At 46.2% G+C, this 24,107-nt stretch overlaps 1 protein-coding gene across 1 annotated transcript in view; it reads left to right on the forward strand.

The window, feature by feature from the left end:
• Nucleotides 1-24,107, forward strand: part of COL26A1 (collagen type XXVI alpha 1 chain) — a gene marked incomplete at both ends in the record, with an annotated part of 170,324 nt that overhangs the window by 138,222 nt on the left and 7,995 nt on the right. The window contains 7 exons of the mRNA XM_080629926.1: nt 5,545-5,698; nt 8,487-8,531; nt 11,654-11,770; nt 12,925-13,077; nt 18,496-18,588; nt 20,013-20,074; nt 22,381-22,443. Coding sequence (XP_080486052.1) covers nt 5,545-5,698; nt 8,487-8,531; nt 11,654-11,770; nt 12,925-13,077; nt 18,496-18,588; nt 20,013-20,074; nt 22,381-22,443 — 687 coding nt within the window. The remainder of the gene's footprint in view (nt 1-5,544; nt 5,699-8,486; nt 8,532-11,653; nt 11,771-12,924; nt 13,078-18,495; nt 18,589-20,012; nt 20,075-22,380; nt 22,444-24,107) is intronic.

Raw genomic sequence — 24,107 nt, forward strand, 5'->3', positions numbered from 1 at the left:
GAAAAATGATGTGATTTTGATGGTGGAAGGCTATACCCCAATGTATTTTTATCAGGTGTTTTAAAATAATGATGAGGAATCTGATTTCACTCTGAGCTGCTTTGAGCTCTTAGCACAGCATCGAAGGATTGCTGGATCCTTTCCACATCTAGGTTCTTTCCCTGGCTGTAACACTTTGGGGTGCCAGTGATGGCAGGCTGCAGGGGGCTCACAGCAGGAGAGGTAAATCTCCAATGTGTACCAATACGAGAAACTCCCCAGGTGCCTCAGGGTGCAGTTGACCCAGTAGGACCACTGCCAGCCTGTCCCTCACTGCTGCTCTCAAGCAAAGCCTCCATGGGCTGATGATCTGCTGAACATTGCCTGTGTTTATCTGCACTAGAAGGCTAGCCTGTGCTTTTGTGTCATCTCTGCTCTGACTCCCCTCCAGAAGGTACCTGCTGATGAAACGGGCACTTTTTGCATCATCTAGTTTGGAAATCCCATAAAACTGTACAAAACCCCAAATACCTTTGCAGAAAGAGCATGAACTGTGCAACCTGTGGACTTGTAGAAGCCTTTGGTCCACATTTCTGTCTTCCTTGAAATAACCGGTGACATAAACCTTACCTTTTGGTCTAAATTGGGTCGCTACAATGAGATCAGCTATTGCTTCCTCCATCATTTATCAGTATAGCCAAAACTCCTCCGTGCACTAATTATCTTGTCCCCTTTGGCCAAACTTCTAAGATGTTGTAAGGATGAAGTCACCGAGGTTCTCTCCGGGCACCCAGTTCATCGAATTTTAGTGGACACTTACTGAATGTATTTTGGCTTTTGAAACCAAGCAATTGTATCTGCATTGGAGCCTTGGGTTCACAGGTTTCATATTGCTACAAGAAAGATACCATTCTCCATCAGGTTTTGTGAAACTCCCTGTTTAGCTGTGTCTTGATGAATGATTTAAAAACTTGTATTTTGCCAAATAATTTGCTATAAAGAAAGATATGTCCAACAAGTTATGCAATTACCATTATTAATCAGCTTGTGTCTTTACAAGATTGAGGAAATCTTATTTTACACTGGAATTTTTAGCTGATGAGCTGGGTTCATGCAGTTTCTTTCCCTCCTCTTTAGAAAAGGATGGAAGGAAGTTAATTCCATCAATGCTTCAAGAGACCAGATATCCCCTGTTTATTAATTAATAATATCCATCTGGATTGTGTCAAATGATTCCCCCTGCATTTCCATGGATTTTTATCCAAAGAAAAGGCATTCTGAACCCTGTTTTATCAGTTTTGAAATCTTTGGAAGCCTGGCTGTTCTTTCCTTGTTTCTAGCACCTACTAGTTACAGGACATCAGGAATGTGAGCAGAGGACAGATGATGGGAGGAGGCTGTGTTTGTGAAATCTTCTTTTGATGTGTGGGAACAACCAAAATAGGGTTCTTGAAAGCCACTACAAGCCAAAAACAGTCCTCTGACACTGAACATCTCAAGAAGATGAAAACCTTCCTCCTGTTTCCATCGTCCCTGGCCTGAGCTTTTGATCTGACATAAGAAATGTGGTATGTGTCTGAAGTTCAGAAAGTTTATGCTGGCAAATAGAAAAGGGGGAGGTGGGTTGAGTAAGCTGGGACCGAGCTTCAGGCGCATAACGCTAATGTCCCTGCTGAGGGCCCTGCGCGTGAGCGGGCCCCACAGTGAAGAGCCAGGCCTCGAGCCACGGGAGAAGAGCAAGCGCCAGACCCTGTACAGAGGTGAGCGCGGCTCTCGGCGGGCCCCGGGCTGAGTTCTGCAGGCAGTGACCTCTGCCGCTGGCGCTGGCCTGCGAGCTCCTTGGCCAGGGCAGTGCATCATCCCTCCCGCCTTCCCTTCGCCTTCACACGCCATCTCCTACCCTGGGCCCGTCTCCCGCTGCGGTGTTGGCAGGAGATGTGGCCCCATTTCAGTTCTTTCCAGCTTTCTGACCCAGTTCAGCTGCATCTGAGAGGTGGGGTCTGGAAACCAGAGACAAGCCCTCATGCCGGCAGGACCTCTGTTGCCAGAGGCTCTAGTTCAGCATGTCCATTTAGGCTTAGATTTGACTTTCTGCTTCCACATGTGCAAAAAGACAAAAGCCTGAGTGTTTCGCTGAGTTGAGGCCATCTTTCACCTTGTGCAGCACAGCACAAACTGCGGAGGAAAGGTCTCCATGTCTTCTGCAGAGATCTGCCCTCCAGCAAGCTCTCTGAACCTGCTGTGGTTGCTGGCATGACTGACATTCCCCATGGCATGAAGACATACTTCATTTATCTGATGGTATTAGGGTGTGTTCTGCCTCCATTCTTCCTGGAGGCATGACTTCTGCATTGGAAGTGGTCATAGCGGCAGAGGTGGGCACTGCTTGCAGTGAGGGTTTCCAATCAAAACCATACCTTCTTCTTCACTTGGTGTTGCCCCTCTCTCTACCTCAACCCTATTGACTAGAATTTACCAAGACTTTCATACTGAGCCTTTAATACGTTGCACATTTTGCTAATTTGCTTCCTGGCTGTGGGCCTCTGTGGGATCATTTTCCAGCAGTTTACTCAGAGGGCCAAAGACTTTTTGCTTAATGAAAGTGGGAATTCTCCTCGAGTCCCTTGACTCCGGCAACGGCAGCCTTAAGAAAAACAGAACGTGACAGGAAAGTAGATGAATGGCTCCAGTGCTATTGCAATAACGTGGAAGGAGCCCGGTTGTGCTTTGTGCTGGGCAAGCTTAGGAGAGGACACTCTTGTTGAAAGAGTTGGAGATTCTGAATGTGACTAAATCCCTTGTGCTTTTCCTTCTTTAGTTTGGCTCTGTGGAGCTCATGGATACGAGAGCTCTCTTCTTTCTGCTTTATTTCTTTTGGGCACCTCTTCAGTCCTAATCATAAAAACTAGAATTTCTCAGCAATTTCAAGCCTGGAGACTTCCTGACCTCTGTTATTTTTGCCCAGGGAAAATAAACTTGTTGCTATGGTTTGAGCCTTAATGACTGCTATGTGTATATAGTCCATTTAGGAAAAAGCATCCTGGATTATTCCGTGCATGCCTTTAAGTCTTTTACAGCCTTTATCAGCAGAGCTCTCATTTAAAACATGTTGTTTTAATGAAAAGGAGACCGTTGCCACTGTTTTGTGTTGATTATGTGGTAACACGTTTTTATTATCGCCCATAAAAATGATTTGGAGCTGTTCCACTCCAGATGCAACCTTCAGAGCTGTGCTCGAGCCACTTGCACCACCTGGGAGGGCCATGGACCCCTGCGGTTTGCTGCTCTCTGACCATTGCTGCTATGGATTTAATATCACCTCTTCCCACAGCACTGCTGGGCTGCAGCAAAATACTGTCCAGGACAGCCCTTGTTGGTCCCTTCATTGCAGCAGGAGCATCCTAACGCTGCTCTGGCTTTAGCTCCTCTAATTTGCCACCTCCAGGATTAGTTTTACCTCCTTTGCTGAATATACTTTGGCAACATCCGCATGTTTTTCTGGGGAAGTAAGGGGATAATATAACAGTGTAAGGCGATTCAGAAAAGGTCTTCAGTGCACACTTGAGTCAATGGGAATTAAGCACAATTATGGTAAGGCACATGCTTAAGTGTTTGTTGAACTGATGGCATGCTCCTTGGAAGTCTGACAAATAAATCATTGGGTAGAAGCACAGAAGTGCAAGAGCCAGACTGAACCCATTCCTTCCTTGCCTGGCGTCAGGGAAGCCCATTGAATAAAAGCATTGTGACCTGATTCCTTTTTCTTATTACTCTGAAAGCAAAGCTCTGGGTCCATCATAAAGATCCTTGTAATAAAGGAAGAACTCTGCTTGCTTGCAACAGCTGAGGTTCAGTTCCTTTGCACTTAACCCAGCTCCCAGTTTAATTAGTTTCTGATTCACCCCTGTCAGGCCAGTACATTCTGCAGGAAGTTCATCATTTCTGGCGCTGCTGCAATCCTGGCTCTCACCATCTCTTGTAATAAATAAGTGATAAACCTTGTAATAATTGTGAGTTAAAAACCAAACAAGCAGAGCCAAGTCACTCTCATTTATAATTGCAATGTGACTTCGTTATGTAAAGACAACACAGCATGTAAAAGCTGAAACTTCTAGGGATTTAGTGGAAAGTCTGAGCCACATTCTCTTTTATTTCCCTTATCCCTAAATCAGTATTTGCTTAGGTGGTTTCCAAACAGGAAGAGACAGTGCTGTAACAAACCACAGTGCTGCACTCCTCAATTTCCCCCCTTTGTAGCTTTGTGCTTAGAAAGCAGATTTTGCTGGAGATGCTGGATGCCTGGATCAAATTCTTGTTCCAGAGACCTCAGCCCTGCTTCTGCCTGATAGGCATCCTGCATCCATCCTGAGCAAGCAGCTTTGCTAGGGATTGATCCAGCTGCCAGGTAAGTGGCAGGGTTGCTGCTGCTTCTCAGGCATGACTGATGCCACTGGCATAGTGGATGCTGCCCTTAATCTCTGTTTGGCTCCTGTCTAGCAACTGGGCTAAAACCGCTGTGCAACAGAGCACATGGGCTTGGCATTCCATCAATGCTCCGATGGGTTAGGCTTTTTGAAAGAAATCTGTGGACCACTTTGGTTTGCCACCCATGCTTAGTGGCTGGGAAGGCAGAGAAATGAAGCATTTAGATTAAAATAGAAAGGATCTCTTTTTTTAAAAAGTCCTAATTTTGTGAGAACTTTAACCAGAAATGTTGTGTATAAAGCGCAGTGAGCTTTCCCCTGCACTTCACTTCCCCAGCCCTCTGCTTCTTGTGGGCATTTAGGTTTTTTGCAGCCATGTTAAAGACTAACTTCCAGTTTCATACAGGCCACTGGTGCCCGGGGCAGGGAGCCTGATGGACAGCAGTAAATGTAATGTAATGGGGTTACTTTGCCAAAGAGCTTAGGTTGAAAGTGGCCCAGATAGCTCAGGGATGCACACTGGAATGTGGATTTATTTGAAGGTAGTGTGTTTGCAAAGTATAGAAACCATTGTGAGGTTTAATAATATCCTGTTATATCTAAGTAGAGCTGTTTGAGGAAATTAGCTGCCGTTTTGTTTGTTAAATCAAAATTAAAGCACCCAAGATCTTTAAAAGCTTCATATTCTCCATCATCTTTAATTTGGTCAGCACTTGTGCTTTGACTTACAATCAGTACTTGTTCTGATGCACCTGGGTATCCAGGGCACAGCCTTTCACCTTGCACCAGATCTCAGCGGTTTATGACTCTGGATTTGAACATGTAACCCAGCAGTGAAGTGCTGAGAGACAGTCAGAGAGACAGTCCCCAGTCCCACATGAGGCTGAATCTGGAAGCAGTGAAGCCCTCTCCAAAGAGGGTGTGTGTGGGATTCTCTTGCAACTGAACACGGCAGCTTCCTACCCTGATTACTGCCACTTTCCAGCAAACCAGTAAAGCTTTAACACCAAACCCCTGTGGTCCATGATGCAGTTGCTCACAGCTCCTGCTGGCAAGGGGAGGAGTTTCAAGACCTCTTCAGGAGTAAGACCATGAAACCACCCCACTGACCTTGTTTGCCTTCCCTATGTCCCCTATGTAGATCCTCCTGCTCGAGGCTGCGGAGCGAAGCCCACCATTGGAAAACAACCTGCCCATCACTGGGACGACAGCCACGTGGTACGATGATTTGCTACCAGATGCCTTTCCCCTGCTGAATCCTGGGACTGTCCTGAGAAAAACAGTGGGATCTGTTGGTAAGCCTAACCTGCTGTTCACCACATCACCCACCCTACACACGATTCCTGTAGGTAACTGAAAGGAGGCCGTGTCAGTCTGCTGTAGTATCGGAAGCTGCAGGGGAGAGGAGTTAGAGGGAAGTATTGGCAGCTCCTTACCTCTGCACTGTCACAGAGTCACAGACTGGTTTGGGTTGGAAGGGACCTTAAGGCTCATCCAGTTCCACTCCTCGTTGCCTCTTGCCTCTCCCCCTCTGCCAAGCTGTGGACACAGAGGCAGTCGCACACCAATACCTATGTGGACTCGTGGACAAGGGAGGAATTCAGTCCCTTCTGATCCCACCTTGAACCATCCTTTCAGCTGCAGCAAGCTGGATGTGATGTCCTCAGGGCCACTTCCCACTGCCCCTACAGGAGCAAGGATCCTTTGAGAGGAGAGGTTCTTTGGGCTTTTCTGTCTGTGTCTCTGCCACTTCTTGAGTTAAGGCAGCAACAGAGTTCCTGGAAGAAAGCAGCTAAGCTCAGAAACTAACATGTTAAACTCCACTTTGCCAACTTTAACAACCTGTTGCTAACCTCAGTTTCTGTTGGCACAAGCATCTACTGAGAGCTCAGTTCTGGTCTCCAGAAAGTCAGATTTCTGGTAACCTCAGTAGGGCCACTGTGCCTGCCTGTGTATTTCAGTGTACACTTTTCTAAGTCCAAAAACTGTGGATTTTGAGGTCTGGATAGACAGAAACATTCCTGAGCAAACTCCAGAGAGCCATCAGGATCACGGGGGAGGTTTTATAGTCACCTACTGAGCACCGAATGCAGCGTGTCCCTGTCTGAGAGCGGTGTGGGGGTAATTCTTGCTTTTACTGGGACAAGAAACTTTCCCATGAATAGCAGCATCACTTGCTGCTTGTTTTATGATCCCTCTTGTGGCATGACAAAAAAATACACTTAGAAGCAAATCTCCCTCCGAGCCCACTTGGCTAGACGGATCCCCATGCATCGAATTTCCTTGACCTTGGCATTCTCATTGCAAGATCTCTGCTCTCTGCTTCCAAAGCCCTGTCTGTCAGTTGCTGTGCTTGCTCCCAGAGCAGTTCTTTAGCTCTTTATCCTCTGCAGGGCCTACTTTGCTTTTTTCTTCCTTTTCTCAGTCCTAGCAGTTTATTATGGCAGCCCTTCATGACTGCAGCAGACTTGGAGCAACCAACATAGACCAGATGTGGTCCATGTTTATAATTTGACAGGATGCCACAACATGGAGGGAGGTTCACTAACAATATGTTCTGCAGAGTACTTTCAGAACCACAGTGGTAGCTGCCAGGAGCTGAATTAAAGCAGTTTCCCCAGTGTCCATTATATGCTCATTCTGCCTTCTCCATGTCATTTATTTTTGCTGTCGCAGTATCTCTGCACCTGCACTTGATTGTACTGAAGTCAGTCCAGCAAAAGCACTGATGACTCTGTCTCACTCAAAGCCTTCTCCTCTCAGAGGCTCTGTACACATGATACTCTCCTCCTGCTCAGCAAGGAGCAGGGGATGCCACTCACCCAGGCTTTTGGCAATGCTGCAGAACAGAAGAGACCTCCTGCAGCACTTGCATCAGGCTGACTCCATGGCTGGCTATCAGCACCCTCCATCCCTGCAGTAAATCTAGGAGATGATCCCCTCTGGAAAGCAGGGGATGAAGATGCTGTACATGAGTGTCCTGTCAGCCAGACTTCCAGGCTGTGCCCATGTGCCCGGTGTAGTCCTTGCTTACTGTACCCTTTATTTTTCTAGCCTTGATTTATTTAACCTAGTGTGGGATAACAATTCTAGTGTAACAACCGGGAATCAGGAATGCACTGGACCATTTCAAGTCAGGATAGTGTCTTTCAGCATTAGAAGTAATCAGTTAAGTTGCTCATTGACATGATTGCCTACTGCAGCCCCTACCCAAGTTCTGTGGACTTCAAATGCTTGCTTTGCTAAGGAGCTGTGGGGATGTTGCATGGATTGGGGGCCCACGTTTGGCTTCTTTCCCTCCTCACACCAGTTTATATTTACAGCCAAAAAAATGTACTGTGGGTTTTGCTGACATATAGGGAATTCCACACAGTTGGTTTAGGATGGTGGGGGCCTGCCCGTTTTGCATCATTTCAACACTGTGCTGTGACATGTTGCTCAAAGCTGCTCCCCGGTTCACTTACCAAGGTTGCAGATCTCACATCTTTCAACAAGTTGATATTAGAGTAGGTGGAAATCAAACCGGAGTGTCCCATGTGATTTGGGGCTGTGGAAAGCTAAAACTTGGTCCCTCCCATCCCCTTCCCAGAGGTTTGTTGTGAAGTATCACTTACTCTGCCCTGTTGCTAGTTTTTCAGCCAAAGCAAATCCAAATCCTAGCTTGTGTGCCACGGAGTTCCTCAGGCGGAGGAAATAAGGTGCCTAACACAAAGATGGGTGATACAGACTGAGATGCTTTAAACAGCAGGAGTGTTTCTGGATGACCTTATAGCTCGGGGTTGGCTGTTGCCTCTCCAGGCTGAGCTCCAGGAAAACTTGCTACTGTTTATTAGGGCAGTTATTTCTTCTGTGAATGACAGGGCTGAGAACAGACAATCATTTAAAAGCAATCAGAGCTGTTGAGACAGCTGCACCACTGGACTTTCTGACCAGCTTGTTAATCAACAGGATACATTCTACTGAGTATTAAGAAAATACACATATATATACACACTGTAGCTGAGCCAGTTGGCAGCGAGAGAACTAATTTTTCATATCTGTATTGTTTGTTGGGTTTTTTTTCACCCTGATCTTTTTAACTAGAGCCTAAAGGACACAGAGGTGCACAGGAGCAGCTAATACCACAGGGTAAGTAAATGGGTTCTGGTGTTTCACCTTTCAAAACACAAAATGTTCTATGCCCAGTTCTGTAAGTGAGTTGTTCCAGAAACCAGAGAGATCCTGTGGCCAGGAGTCCTCCGTGATTTGGAGCCTCATGGATACAGAGGTGCTGGGTTTATTCTTTGGGGTTTATCTGCTCATGGGCTGCTCCGGTTGAAGGGGTGAAATGTCAGCTTGAGCATCTTGGAGGCATGGAGTTCCCCCAGCACACAGGGGATGGGAAGTGCTGCCTGGTGAGGGGCAGTTCACTGGAGGGCACATGGCGAGAGTGAGCAGGGCATGTGCTGAGTGATGAGAGACACCACCACTGTTGTTATCATGCTGGTACTGCCTGCTGGGGCACCATTTGCTGCTGGTGACAGTCAGGGCATTGTTTTGCCAAGCTCCATAGAAACAGAGAATACCCTGCTCCTGTACATGGAAAACCTTGGGGAAGGAAAGGGAACAGATGGAGTGTTGCAGGTTAATGAGAAGGCCAGGAAGAAAATCAGGTCCCTTCATGTCAAGTTTGGTCTGCAGCAGTAGAATACTGGCCCCTACCTTTTGGGGGTTATTTATTTTTCCTATGACCTTTTGTTTCGTATTTTTGGAAGGTAAATACATGCCATGGGCATCAGCACTCTGAGAGCGATGTCACTGCAGCAGAGCTGGTCTATGGCAGCTGAAGATTTGGCCTATTCATTTCCCTCCCCCCTTTCCCGTGAATCCTCTTTCTTCTTCCTTTTGCACTTGTCTCTTTGATGCTGGTAACACCATTTGTCACCAGTGTGAGCATTTGCCTGACACATTACTCAGTGCTGCTTCTCCCAGCCTTTGCTTGAGCACTTTCCACCTTCAGGGAAGCAAGTGCCAGTTTCTTTAAAGCTCCACTGCAGAGGCGTGATTGAGGATGCTGGCAGCAAGTGGTTGCTCTTGGTCTGCAGAAGTTCAGAGCATTGAGTTACAAAGCTTGAACTGAAGGATTGAGGCTGATTTATACAAGCAAGGAGATGTTTTGACCCACACTGAGCAGGACGGTGTGTGGTGCTTGCAGAACAGTGTTTCTGCTGTTCTTTCATCCATGCTGGAAAGGATTTGCTGCAGTAAAGCTTCAGGTGTGTTGGAGGGAGGTTTGTAGGGGGGAGAAGCTGTTTGCAATGCTCTTGCTCTCTGAAATAGGCTCCTGATCATCTTCCTGAGCTTGCCAAGTGCAGCATCCACTGTCAGGTGATATCCATTATAGGATCTCATCTATTCACAGGCAAGTCTGCAGTTTGTCTCCTGTGGATAAGCAAATTGATCCAAATTAAAACCTTACCTTAATTCCTTGTTCAGTACCCAGACCACATCTTTACTGATGGCTCAATGAAACAAAAGTACAGATGCACGCTTCCACGCAAAGCCTTTGGAAAGTTCCATTTCTTCACTCTGCCCAGTTCCACCATGGCTCAGAGATGGATGGATTTCATTTGTGTAAGCAAAAATAATTTGGACATCTCTCCAGAACAGCAAAAGAAAAAAAGAGAGAAGGGGAATCTTCCAAGGGCATCTGATACTGGGGGGTTACTGCTATGTTCTGAGACATGCAGAGAGTTTGGATGGAGGGACAAGGTTTTGTGTCCAGGTGGGCTGTCCCACACCTAGAGTGGGACTGGATCTAAATGCTGCAGTTGCAAATCCTGTGAGCCTTGGTTTTTGTTGTGTCACCCTGGTCCCTTTGGTACCAGCTGTGAAGGGGTCAGTTGACCTTCTCTTCCTCTATTCCTGTGCAGTCTTTACCCCCTACATGCAGCAGGTTCTCCTGGTGCTGTGCTTGGAGGGGCCAGAACCTCTTTTGATATGAGGGAAGGGGAAGGACTTTGCTTAAGAGTTATCAAACCTTAACTTGCACTCTGCTGGGTTATGGTCATGTGTGATGTACAGACTAAAACTGGAAACCTGAGTGCACTGAACTCTGCACTCAGACAGATTTCCCTTGGGCTTTGTAGCTTACATCTGCCCATGCTCTCAAAGTCCTTTGGTAGCCCAGAAACCAGGAACCTCTGACTCTCTTGGCTCTGACAGTATATATATAATGTCTTTATTATAACCATTAACTACTTAATCTGAGTAGACAGGCTAACTCACCCACCTCTCTAAGGTATTAAAGGCTTCCCTAATGTTTGCACAGTGTTCAAGTGTATCTTTCCAAAGCAGCTACTACTTTTGTGAGCCAAAGACTCAGTGGTTTTCTGAAAAACACTCTCCAAATTGCCAAGTGTTGTTATTATTTTGCTGGTCTAAAGAAATCAACAAGAAGGTTTTATTTAATGTCATTGGAAATAGTCACTTTTCTATTACAAACACTGCCTGCACCTTACTGGGGGACTGAGTAGACTTGCCAAGAAGCATCCTGCTGGGCTGTAATTATTGTTACTGATACTTCCAGATGGGGCTGCTCAGCACCCTATTCCTTGATATAAATTAGTAACATCTAGTTAGTTCAGTAGTGTGGGTGCATTAATGTTAGTGTGGAATGAAAACTGCTTGTGCACAGCATGGTGCACCTGTTAGATGAATGAAATCAGCCGAAAACAGCGAAACATCTTTGATGCAGAATCTCTGGGTGGTTTGTATGGATCATCTGGAGTGGGGGGGAGACAGGGTTTGATTTGCTTTTGCAAAGATGTTGTGTGTATTTTACTACGTTGGCACTCCTGTGGAGCTGACACGTGTAGCTGGAGGAAGCTCACAAAGGAGCACTTGAGGGACCAGCCAGACCGTGTCCAGATCCATCCTGACCCTGGGAAGGGGACAGTGTGGCTCAGTTTAGCTTTGAGCAGCCCATCCAAGCTGGGCGTGCCACATCCTGCTGGCTGTTTGGGGTGGGCCTTGTGCATGGGGACCTGCTTGTTTCATTAAGACTGGAGGAAGAAGAGGAGAAGCAAGGTCCAGCCTGGCTCTTCTACCCTAAGTACCACCAGCTCTTGCCAACAGCACCTCCCTGTCCGTGCAAAGCCGCATTTCTTGCCCTTGCGTCTTTGAGTCTCTCTGGTTTCGAGGTTGCTGAAGACCTTCTGAGCTCAGCAGTGTCCTGACCTCCAACTAATTTCCTTTTTGAATGCTCCCAGGGCTGCCGGGACAGGTTGGTCCTCCAGGCCCAGTTGGACCAACTGGTCTTCCAGGACCACCAGGACCAAAAGGAGAGAAGGGACAACCCGGTGAGAGGGGCCCAGCGGGGCCACCAGGTAAGTCCTGGAGGAGGGTGCAGCGCTGCTGTGATGGGAGATGTTTTACTTTATACACATTATCTGTGACAACAGGTATGCAAGGCTGGACACACAAGGTGTTGAGCATCTCCAGTTGGTATTGAATCCATTCCAAGGAGTCCCCTGGGTACTGAAATCAACCAGCAGCTCCCAGAGTGGGCAACCACCTGCAAGAGCAATGACAGTCCCTGGGGTTTCCTGTGGAGCTGGAGAGAGCTTGTCCCAGAAAGCTGCAGAGCCAGGATCATGTTTCCCCATAAAAACCAGTCTCTGATCTGTCAGCCTTTGAAGAGCATTCCCTGTTTAACCTTCTCACTGTGTGCCTGTTTTAACTCCCTTTTTCCTCCACTGTTTGTGTCAAGCTGCCAGATGCCAGGATGTGGAACTAATGATGCTTTTGTATGTTAAGGAAAAAGGTTACAAGGCCAAGCTGGGAGACTTCCTTCATCCCCAAAATGTGCCTAAACCTTTTGCTGAAGGTGATACTATACAATAGGTGCCAGAGCTCAGGCTCTGTGCTTTCTGTGTGTCTGAAAGGCTGTGTCTTGTACATCTGAGCTCCGGAAAGATCTGAAACTTGGAGCACACCTTCAATGTGAGCGTGGCCCCGCACGCTTTTTGGTGTTTTCTGGCAACCTGTCAATGACTAAAGTCTGGCCAAGGATGTGTCTGCCTTTTGGTTTCTCAGTTCGCAGTGAGAGCCTTCCAGCCCCACAGGAAGCAGAACCAGCCTGCTGCTGGGCTGACCGGGTTTCTGTTGTTCTCCCTGTGCTTTCCTGGCAGTGAGGTGACACACAGGTGTACTGGAGGCGAAGGGAAAGAGCGGCGCTTGATTTCACTCTTCACTGCCTTTAGCTTCTTTCTCAGCCTAAGGGAGGGGGGAGTTTCTACCCTTTCAGGAGTTGAGCTCTGCAGCACCTTTGAGCCAAGTAAGGCTAATCTGCTTTGCAGAGGAAGATGCTAAAGGCAAGTAATGGAAAATTGGGAAGCTGTTGCTCTTTCCCCCCACATCCCCTACTCCCACAGCTACAGTTCAGGACAGAAATCCTTTGTTTTCTTACTGCCTTTTCATGTGGTAGCATCATTAGCACATTTTGAAATGCACTAACACATCCTCTCTTGCCTCTACACAGGGCTGTTGGGACCTCAAGGACCAAGAGGACTGCCAGGAGAAACAGGGATCCCAGGTCCCCCAGGTCCTCCGGGGCCACCAGCCACCCCAAGCCTCCCTCTTACCTTCCAACAAGGAGTTCTCTACTCCCTCCAGCCCACAGCTGAAAAAGAAAGTAAGTTTCCTTCTCAATTCCCTTTTTTCCTGGTACACCAGCAGAGGGGGCAGGCACTGCCTCCTGAAGGCTCAGCTCTTCCTCCCACCTTCCTCCCACCTTCCTCCCACCACCTTCCCCCCGGCTCTGCCAGGAGACTGCCCTCGACAGTCTCCCACCATGGTGTGGGACTCTTGGAAGTTCCTGTTCAAGATGGAACACGTAAGACTTAGAAGCTGGAGGAATTCACCTCTCCAAAATGAGGAACTGAGTCACTGCTCTTCTAAAACCAGTTCCCTGTGCCTGGTTTTCTGGGTTCATCATAGCTTTGAGGAAGTAACTTGGTGTCCTTTAAGCTTCCATCATGCATAGCTGCTGTGCAGAGGGTCTCTAGTGAACTGACAGCTCAGGTAGCATCATGTGAGACACAAATGGGCAGAGAACAGTTTGGCTAGTTAGGGGCTGGTGCAGTGAAATGCCAGTTTCTTTGCCCCCACAGATGTGTCTTCCACCTGCATTTCTGGTTCATCAGTGTTATCCCATGTCACACAAACCACAGAGTTATAGACTCGAAAGCCCTTGAAAGATGGTGATCTATCCCTTCCCTGTCACTGGAGTGTGACGGTTTCTTGGAGCCTATGGGGATTTAACTTGTTTATGTATTTAACTTGTGTTGTGCATGGCTTTCTAGAAGAGGCACATTGTGCACTTTTATCTGAGTGCTCTCAGATTTGGGCTTGATTCTTCTGGTCCAGTCTTGTGTAGCTGGGATCTAATAATGTGGTAAGGCAGAGCTCAGCTGCGTCTCCCCTTGGCTTGTAAACTCCTGGAGCCCCGGCTCAGTCAGGACTCCCATCCCAGCTCCCCCAGACTTCAGCTGTGCCTCTTCCCCAGCTCTTCTGCTCATGTCCAGCTTCAAAGCTCAGCTGTATTAGTAACAGCCAAGGATTAGTAAGTCTCCCTGTGTCTGACAGTTTTCTAGAGCTCTCCTTTCCCTTCCTCCCACTCCGCTTTCCAGGCTCCTTTTCCCAAAAGTGAACAGATGTATTTTTAATTTGGGAAGAATTTTAACAGCTCCATTTCACGTTCAGTTCCTGGGGCAGGATGAAATGAATTGTGGTCCAATACTAGGATTTTAACAAAATGTAGATTGATCTGCTGTGCTCATGCCTTGTGACAAGGGAGTTGTCACCTTACTGCCTTACAGGATCGCATCAAATGGTGCCGTTCTGCATCCCATCTTTAATTCCAAAGGATCCTTAAGGATGGTTTGGGTATTGCTGCTGCCCTCTACCCCCAACCACCCTTTAAATTAAACTCTTTCTTGCAAAGTAGTGGATAAATTAAAGTGTTAAAGGCATTGATCAGCAGCTGATGTGTGAGAAGGGTCAACTCTGTATTGTCCCAGAATGGGAAGTGGATAAATACCTGTATTAACTCTGCCAGTGCTGGGCAGCAACAGGCTCCCACATGGACCTGAGGACAGTGAGTATAAATGGTGACTGTTCCATCGCTGGGCAGCCCTGTACTTCTCCTCCATAGCTGTGGTGGATTTCTTGGTTTGCAGAAGGAGGCCAAAAACTTCCTAACAATTTTTCTTGTTTAAAAGCTTTTCTTAGTCCAAATCTCAGTGCAAGTGTAAGTTACCTGTGTGGGCACGGTAAAGTTACAGCAGTATCAAGACCACTTTCTTATAAAATGTGCTGTTTTGCTTGTGTTGGCTGATTCTGCCTGCTGCAGGCTGGTTGAAAGCTGATCCCTACAACCCATAAAGCAGCCTTGTAAATTCTGGGCAGGATTTTCTTAAATGTATTTATTTATTTTGAATGGAGCACATCTGAAAAACTATAAACACAAGATTCCAGCTGCAGACAGCAGAGGGAAGCATATTCCTGGTAACGGGCATGTGCGCTCATGGAGATGTGAGAAAGCTGTATCACATTATTAGTAGTACAGTGTTTGGTTCCGCCTGAACATGGTTTTATTGCATGTGCCTTTATTAATCACAACAAGTTCCTGTTGGCAGTGTTTACCAGCAGCCAGAAGCCAAAACCAGGGAGACAGATCATATTTTCTCACAGTTTCACTGTGCTGTGGTAAAGGAATTGGTCCCGGTTGCCTCCCTCCAGATCAGGTAGCAGAAAGAAATGAAGACAGGATTACTTCATTTCCATCCTGTCCCAACAAATCAAGCCTATAACAGGGAATTTATCCCTTAGTCAGAAACATCAAACATAGGCCAGAAGCTAAACTGCCACGTGCCGTTGCCGAGGCTGCTGCTACAAAGATCACTTGCTGCCGCTTCAAAATGCATGGATCAGGTATGTGGTGTAGAGTCCTCTTTCTTGTGCTAAAACTAAGGATTTTTAGGGAAAAGTAAAAGAAAAGAACACAACTTTCACTCTGAGGGCCACATTTTCTTACATCTCAGAAAATTTCAATTTGCAAAGGACACGTGAGATAACATTAACCTGTTTTGCAGGGAGAGCAGGGGGAACCAAGTCACAGCAGGCTTGTCTGTGTGCCCAGCAGGTCATTGGTGAAAGGGCTGTTGAATAGAGATTGTGCAGTGACATCTCAGTGCCTGCTGCCATGCGTAGTGCTTCCTGAGGAAGGGTGAATAGAGCAGAGGAAACAAAGGCAAAGGAGAGGATGAAGTGAAAGGTATTTGATTTGGAAAACCATACCCATTGCTTTCAAAGATGTTTATGTTCGTGCCCCTGCGATGCCTTGACACTCTGGGCAGGTTTCACTGCATCATTCAAGGCATTTCTGTGCTGTTTCAGGCCTCCCCTTTGCAGGATGTTTGTGCCCTCTCCCAGAGAAAGCAGGTGCTAGTGTCTGACCAGGTCAGACTGGCTGTGTACTTCCTCTTGGCTAGGAGTTGGAAAGCTCCTGGAGCAAACTGCACGTCAGGGTCTTCCCAAATGAGGCAGACACTTGTCTGCCTCCTGGTTTGGTACCTCCAGAAGCACTGAAACAAAACCTAGCCTTTGAGCCCAGCAGAGCCTGGGTCAGCAGGAGGAGATGGTTGACAAGGGAAGGCTTCTGCTACCATTTGTTTGCTGGAGCTATTTTGTGGCTGCTGTAAAGCCTCCGCCTGCAGAGAGCCTCAGTGTCCTCCTGTTTATAAGGAGAGGGGAGTTTATAAGGAAATGCAGTTTCTTCCTGCTGCTTTATAGGATTATGGAGAAAACTCCTTAAAAAACATGAGGGTTGTGTTTTAACACACTTCAATCCCTTTTCATTCACAGTATGTTTCATTCAGAGCCTATCCTGGAAGGTAATCTTGATCTGAGTGTTGCCTGGCCATGCAGGCGAGAAAGAAGCTGCTCTAGGTTTCCTGCATGTCTGTACTCCTTGTGCTGCAGAGGCCAAATCAGGAGCTACCGAGCTCAAGGGCTGTTGAGCAGAGCTCTCCTCTGTGTCACAGTTATGGAATCACCTTCCATAAATAACTAAAGACAAATGTCAGGATGGGTGGGTTTGTGGGTGTGACTGTCATTGTAATAACATCCCACTTAGCTGAAATGTTTTGTAACCCCAATCTTTATTCCTGACTCACCTCCAGCAGTAATGAAATCCTGGTTATCTGCAGCCCATCCTCTCCTCCATCAGTGAATGTGCATTTGATTTTGTTGACCACTTTTTCTTTAAAAAGAAAAGGTTCTGCAACTGTTAATGCCTTCACTGCTGTTTGATGCTCATTTCCCAATTTCATCTTGCTCCCAAGCTGTGATGGATTTTGACATGGTCAAATAAAACTCACATTAATTGGATTACACACTTCACTTGGGTACCTTTCCTTCTGAACATAAAAACAGCCTCAGTTGTTTAGTTTCAGGGCTGTGAAGAAGGGAAGATGGATGGGGTTAGAAGCAATACTCAAATAAAGACCTGTTCACATTCAGGCTTTGGTTCTCGGAGGGATCTGGGTTAGATCTTGTGCTGTTCTGCTGCCGGGAAGGCTTCCCAGAGATGTACTGTCATCCTTGGCAGTTAAAGAGATTTCACAGTTTTCCCTAGGATCTGCTTTCAAACAACGAGCTTGAAAGTCCTCTCCATCATTGCCAACACTCCAGAAATTGAAGAGGCTTCAGAATGTGTCTGCTAACATTTCCAGAGGTTTTACCTTATGTCCTTTGGGCTGAACTCTGCAGAGTAATTCTTCCTGCATTGTGGCCTCCAGCTATGGAAAATGGACTTTTCAGAGGGTTTGGTGTCCCAGTGACAAGGAGACAACATCCTCATCCAGGTTAAATGCAACAGGGCATATGTTGTTGGTCCTACAGCACTGGTCAGGACAGTGGATTGCATGCCTTAGTAACACCAGCACATGGGGGTTCCCTTCCCTGCTTTGTGATATTGTTGTCTTTGGTCATGGAATTTTGCCCCCAGGTTTTCACAACTGTCGATAGTGTTGTGGGATGTTCAGATGAAAGATGCTGCCATGCAGGTGCCCCCCCAGATTACTAACTGGTATGGTACAGTACAGGTCCAGAGGGAATGGGGTTGTTGAATACGTTTTTGGAATTGCAGTGGGTGATAACATAGTTATCATTATATTATATTATATTATATTATATTATATTATATATTTTTATATTATATTATATTATATATAGTTATATTATATTACATAGTTGTGTTTTTTTCTATTCAGCTGCCAGCTGAAGAGGTAAACCTGTTGGGTTAAGGATGAGGGAAGATGGGGACAGCTACAGGATGCTGATTTTTCATTGCAACAGGAGAGGACTGAGAAAGATGTGCAAAAGCACAGAATTCCTCCAATTCCTGCTGATGCCTTTCCCTTCCCTGCTCCACTCCCATTTCCAGCCGTTCCCCAGAAATCAGGGGTCCTGCCCAAGCCGGCCAGTTGAACACGTAAAATAATCCTCAATGGCAGGAGAGCTCCCTGAGTGTGTGGAGGGAGCAGAGCACACCCTCTGCCCAGGCTTTCCCTCTGCCCAGGCTTTCCCTCTGCCCAGGCTTTCCCTCTGCCCAGGCTTTCCTGCATCCCTGGACCTCACGATACCTCCCACCCCCCAGGGTGAGCTCGCTGGGTTGGTGGGGATGTGCTGGACTGCCAGCTTGGCTCAGCAGTTCACTGATGCCAGGCAAGAGAGAGCTCCAGATCCATGTTTGCTCGGGGAGCCAGATGTCCTTTGGCATTCAAAGGTAGGATTATATAGGTGCAGGACCACCATTTTTTTTAACAGAAAGGACTTCCCTGGGGTTATCAGAGGTGAGATGAGCACCTCTGCAGGTCCAGGGGGACACAGCGTTAGAAAGCAAAGGGCAATTAGTCCACAGCCCAAATTTTGCATCCTGAAGCACTGCCTGCCCTTGGCCAGCAACAGGCGCCAAAGGATTTTGGAATGAAGTCCTGCCTGCTGTGACTGGGCAGCGCAACACTCGCTGCTCTGCTCTTTAACACAGATGGAGAACCCCAACTGGCCTCCACCGTCATCGACACCATCATGGCTGGCCTGCCAGGACCACGGGGAGCTCCAGGCCCTGTTGGGCCACCAGGTAATAAACTCAGCTGAACTGCAAAGCTGTAATGATGGGGAAGATAAGCAAAAGAAACTGAGGATGGAGAGAGGTCTGTGGGATGCCTGCAGGGAAAGCAAGTGATCCCCACTTGAAGGGCAGAAGAGCAGTGGGTCCAGGAGTGGGAAGGGTGGCAAGAAGTAACCAGGTTACTTATCTGTTCATAGTGGCAGTTCTACCTTTAGCAGGAGATACCCTGAGAAGGGAATAGTTAAAGACTGTTTTTAAGAATGGGCTGTCCTGTGAATTCCTTTATGGGAGCAGAGTTCTCATCGATGCTGCAATCCTGTCCTGTTGCTGCAGAGCTCCACTGAGCAGGATCTGCCTAGCTGCTGTGATGTGTGTGCAAACTCCAAAGCTGGTTTGAGCTACTCCAGATTTTCACCAGTGTAAGAGAATCAGAATCTGGGATAAAAATTCAGTGGCAAATCTGTTTCTCTGTGCTGATGGATGGCTTAAATGATTGATAGTATTCCTGCAGACATTAGCACTTCCCTGTATGATGCATATTTAGGAGTGAACTCCCATTAGTTGCAGAAAAGGCTTTTCCTTTCATTCTGAGGGCCTTTGATTTATCCTGCAATTCCTTTATTCTTTGACTTAGTGTTTGTATGGTATGTTAATGATTGAGGCTGATTCAGCTGCACTTTGTGTATAATGTCCACATTGTTTCATCTCAAGGGTTGTGAAAACTAAAGCAGAGAGGACTACTGCTAAGTTCAGACTAAGCAAATACGCTGTCTTGCAGGTGTAATTTAACAGCTACTGTTGAGATATAATTATTTCTCAGAATTCTAACAGAATGGATCTGTTAAGTGACTGTGCAGAACAACCTGACCTGTTTTATTAACTCAGCCTGGAAACAGGCTTTTCTGTGGTGCAGACCTGAAAAGAATTTGTTGCCAGTGGAGTGAGCAGAGAGCTTGGCTTTGCCACAGTCAGCCTCTCATGCTGGCTATGTCCAAACCCTGTCCCCTTCATGTTCATCATCAACTTTCTGACAACACCAGGGAGACAGACCAGAGCAGGTTTGCAGACTTCCCTTGCCACCTACAAGGCTGTTTCAGAAACACCAACTGCAGTGTCTTGCTCTGATGTAGCTGTTTCATGGATCTAGTTTAAAAGTTGTCATTTTAACAGTGGAAATGAATCATGTTACAAACATCCTTCCTGTTTTCACCTTTTTTTGCCTCCCAGAGCTCTCACGTCTTCTCTAGGCGTAGGGATATGTTATATCAGGATGTGGGTATCCAGCAATCCAATGTGTGAATGCTGTAATCAATGAATGGCTCTTGCCCATTGAGAGACTCAGCAGAACAATGAAAGCAAGTGCATCTGTTTAGAATTTAAGGTCCTTTCTTCTAAGTCTCCTTAAAATTGTCTCAAATTATGATTCTCACCAGGGCCACCAGGAGCATCAGGACCCAAAGGGCCACCAGGACCTGTCGGAGTCCCTGGATCACAAGTAAGGTGCTTCAGCACTTTGGGACTGAGTGGCTGAAGGGGCAGAAGTCAGGGGTTGGGTGTAAAACATCTCATTGTACAAAGGGAGAGTGTAGGTTATAAGTCTTAGATGTGATGGTTTTTCCCCATGAAATTCTGTGATTTTAATGGCTTTTTTCCATTCTGAATTGTGTTGAGAGGTTGAAATGGTTGCACTTTCTAGATGCTCCCTTAATCATAACAACACATCTTACTGTTGCTGTGTCAAACCATTTCACTGTGGCCTGAGTTGATGCAAAGGATCTGACACAGGCTTTACTAACACAGTGATAGAAACATGCTGCATTTCCTGTGGAATACAGAGAGGGAACAAAAATGCATCAATGGGAATTCACCAAAGTGAATCTCTTGAGCCTCCTTTTTCAGAAACAGCACTTTCTGTTCAAGAAAAATATCACAAATTCCCCTCAGTTTGATTATTTATCAATACAAAAATTGTGGAGGGGGGAGATAATAATGGAGCGTGCTAAACTCACTCAAAAGAATTCATGGTAGAAGGGCAAAGGGAAAAAGCTGGTTAAATGGAAAGGAATGAAGTCATGATGAATAGTGAACTGCCAAACTACTCCAAGTCGTGGCTGGCTGATACAAAAGGACTCCAGTTTTGGGAAGAGTGTTAATTATTGTGGAGGTAAACCAGTTACATCAAGTATTTCAAAGGAATCTAACATGACTAAGGAGAGAAAAGTGAAGAGCTTAAGTAACTTAGCAGAGGGATGTGACTTAGATCCTTGTAAGAAGGAGTCTGGAATTGCTGGAAATAGAGAAAGGAAATTTGTACTAGGTGTTTATTAATTATTTTGAAGAAGCAACAGAGAACAGGTTAGTGAAAGTTTGCCAGTGTAGCAGAATCATTTCAATTAGGGAATGCTCTGGAGAACGATGAGAAACTCCAGATAGAGATGAACACAGTGGGAAATTTGGCAGCAAAATGACAGATGCCGTTTAACGTGATTAAATAGACGGTAATTCACAATTCATAAATAGGTTCTCTAGTAGAGTCTGGCTGTTGCACATGCAGCACACATTATAAATCTTTTATATTTTACAATTCGGCATGTGGAATTCAGTCTTCTTGAGCGTCCCTGAAAGTCACTGCTGAGAGTTGCAAGAGCAAAGGATGCTTATGGACACTTCAGTTTTGTTCATGCTGCATGTTTGACATAGAGCTAAGTCTGGTTTGTGCCCTACCTCATACAGCAGCCCTCATTGACTTCCTAAACCAGGCCTGAGTTCCTGAATTTGTTGTGGTCCCAGGAGAGATGTAGTGAACGTGGAGGCCAGGTCACTTTGCAGCTTGGTGATGGGGCTGACTGAGGCAAGGAGCAGCACGGTAATGGTGAGCAGCTGAAGCTGGGAGAATGCTCTCCTTTAGCCTGTAAAACACTTCTGTCCAACCTTGTTGGGCCACTTACCAGATGTTGAGGCTCCTCGTGGCTCTGCCTAGAAAGCCCATTTCTCTGGAGGTGGGGGTTTCTGGGGGCTGTTAAGCAGGTTGGCTCAAATCACCAGTGCTCTGGAGCAGAGCAGCAGTCTCATTGCTGCAGTCTCCAAGGTAATGTGCAAGTCACATCTTGCGTGTGGTCGTGGGGAGCTGATGTGCTGGATATAAACAAACAATATTGTTCGCTCCCTGTCTGGTTTACAGCTGGTGGATAAGTTAAGAAGTTGGATCGATTTCTGCAAAGCAGTTCAATCAGTAGCAATCTGGAGACTGTGCCCTTCTTACCCACTGCTGACTGGGGTATAGATTTGTTCAACCCAGGGAGCAAAATTATTAGTAGAGATTGGGCTTAATTTGAAAACTGTTTATTAGGGTGAGTGAATAGCTTCAAAATAATTTTCACTGCACGATCCAATTTCTTTCCAGGTATGTGTGCTTGTGCATGCCACCCACTGAGGCAATTATGAAGAGGGGGAAAGTAGTGAGGATTTTTAAGCTAACCATACTACCTGTGTATTCATTTCTTCTTGGTAACTGAGAACAGGAACTATCCTGTCATACTGACCCCTAAACGATGTTCCATCAGTAGCCTGCAGTGCATTCAAAGACACAAACAGAGGGATATGCAAGAACTACAGGGCTCAGGCTATCTGTGAACAGAGCTTCCACTGGTTTTGCTTGAGGGTAAAAGAGAATCCGGCCCAATTGCTTAATGGGTGTCTGAGGTTTGCAGGAGCTGAGGATCACTGTGAAATGTATTCACTACACCTACTCAAAGGATACCCAGTAGAAAGTAATTCCTTCTTGTTCTGCATCTCTTCTAGGGCTTACCAGGCTCTCCAGGACAACCTGGACCAAAGGGCTCCAAAGGAGACCGAGGAGAGAGAGTAAGGTTCTACAGACACAGAGACATTCCCAGCCACATCTGGGGTGATGCCTCAGAAGTTGTATTCAACAGAGGTCTTTCAGATTCTGTGGGAGTACAGCTGTGAATGACAGACAGTAGAGTTTCTAGGTCTTCTGCAAGGAAGAAGATGAGGATTTACTGTACAGATAAAGGGTTGAATTGCTTGTAAAGTCTGGTGTTCCCTAAAGAGATTCAGGTACCAAACACGTGGTATTTAAAGGCTTGTGCAGACCAACTTTGTTCCACCAACCACAGCTCTTTTACTGTGGAGTATTTTGAATGCTCTAACTGAACTCTTTCTTCTGGGGCAGTAAGGCATAGAAAGCTCATCAGACTTTTCCTGAACCGAAGCCATTCCCCAGGTCAAACGATGTTCTTAATACATGTGGAATATTGAATTCATGTTGTTAATATCTTTATGTGCTGTACCTGAGTTCTTGGTGGGTTGTCAAGCACTAATAACTAAGCATAGAAAAAAAGGTTGTGTGAATGTTATTTCCAAACTAATGAAGTTTAGGAAACACCAGATCAAAATCTAACAAAGATATATATGTGTCAGCTTCCCAGTCCAGCGTTCAGGCACCCGGAGGTGTCTCAAAATGGCATTTGGACCTTCAGCTGCTTCTGGTCAGCTTGCTCTCCAAAAGGCCATGGTCTTTGAGATCTCCTCTGAATGACACTAGGAGCATAAAATCCTTTAAGAATGTAGTACCTAGTTCAGCAATTAGAGCTTCAAAATGTAGAATTGGGCACAGATGGACTGTGGCAATTACCAAGACCCTAGTGTGTAAAGGAGTCAAAGAAACGAAGAAAGATAAGGAGTAAAATATTGGTTAGTACCTCTAAAATGATGGGTGTCTCTGTGGTGGCTGTGCTGACACAGCCTTGTGCCTCAGCTGTAGGAAAACAGCTCCCTTTTCCAGTGCCACTTTCACTGTCTCACAGCTGGAGGTGAACAAGGAGGTCACCACCTGTAAATGGGTGGCTGTAGATGACATGCTTCCCCCATACGGCAGCATCTCCTCTTCATCTCTGCTCACTCTTCCAATCCAAATGACACAGGGAAGTCTGAAAGAAGTAAGACAGACAAATCCAATTTGATGGCTTCCCAAGTTCAGGCGAATAACCAGCAACAGACTTAAACTATGCTCCTCTGTGCAGACTGTGTGCAAGGAGAGCAAGTCCTTGTTTCATTCCCTCCTCATGCACCTCATGTCGAGGAGCAGCAGATATCTGAGGATGCTTTTAAAAAGCTCTGTTTTACTTTAGTACCTTTGCACATTGGTTTGGATGGCTAGTCCCTGTTCTTCTGTACGAAATGACTTGCAGCTCCCTGAAAGACAGGGAACACTTTAAGTGACTGTTAGTAATTTCTTAATAACAGTTTCCTTGTGCAGAGCAGCCACTTTGGGCATGTATTGGCTTTACAAATAGACTGCAGGCTGATGGGACTAGAATATAAATATATAGAGAGATAGCAAAAGCATAAGTGATGAGGTTTCAGCACAGGTTACTGCCTGCAGCTCATTGCCATTAAATGTTGATTTTCAGTTAAGAAAAAAAGGCTTGGTATATGGCAAAGTGTCAAGTGTCCATCCAGGAAACTGATAAGAGCTCTTCCTCGATGATTCAGTTACCATTTTG

The sequence above is a fragment of the Psittacula echo genome (genome assembly GCF_963264785.1).
Source record: "Psittacula echo genome assembly, chromosome: 15".
In the NCBI taxonomy this organism is placed as follows: Eukaryota; Metazoa; Chordata; class Aves; order Psittaciformes; family Psittacidae; genus Psittacula; species Psittacula echo.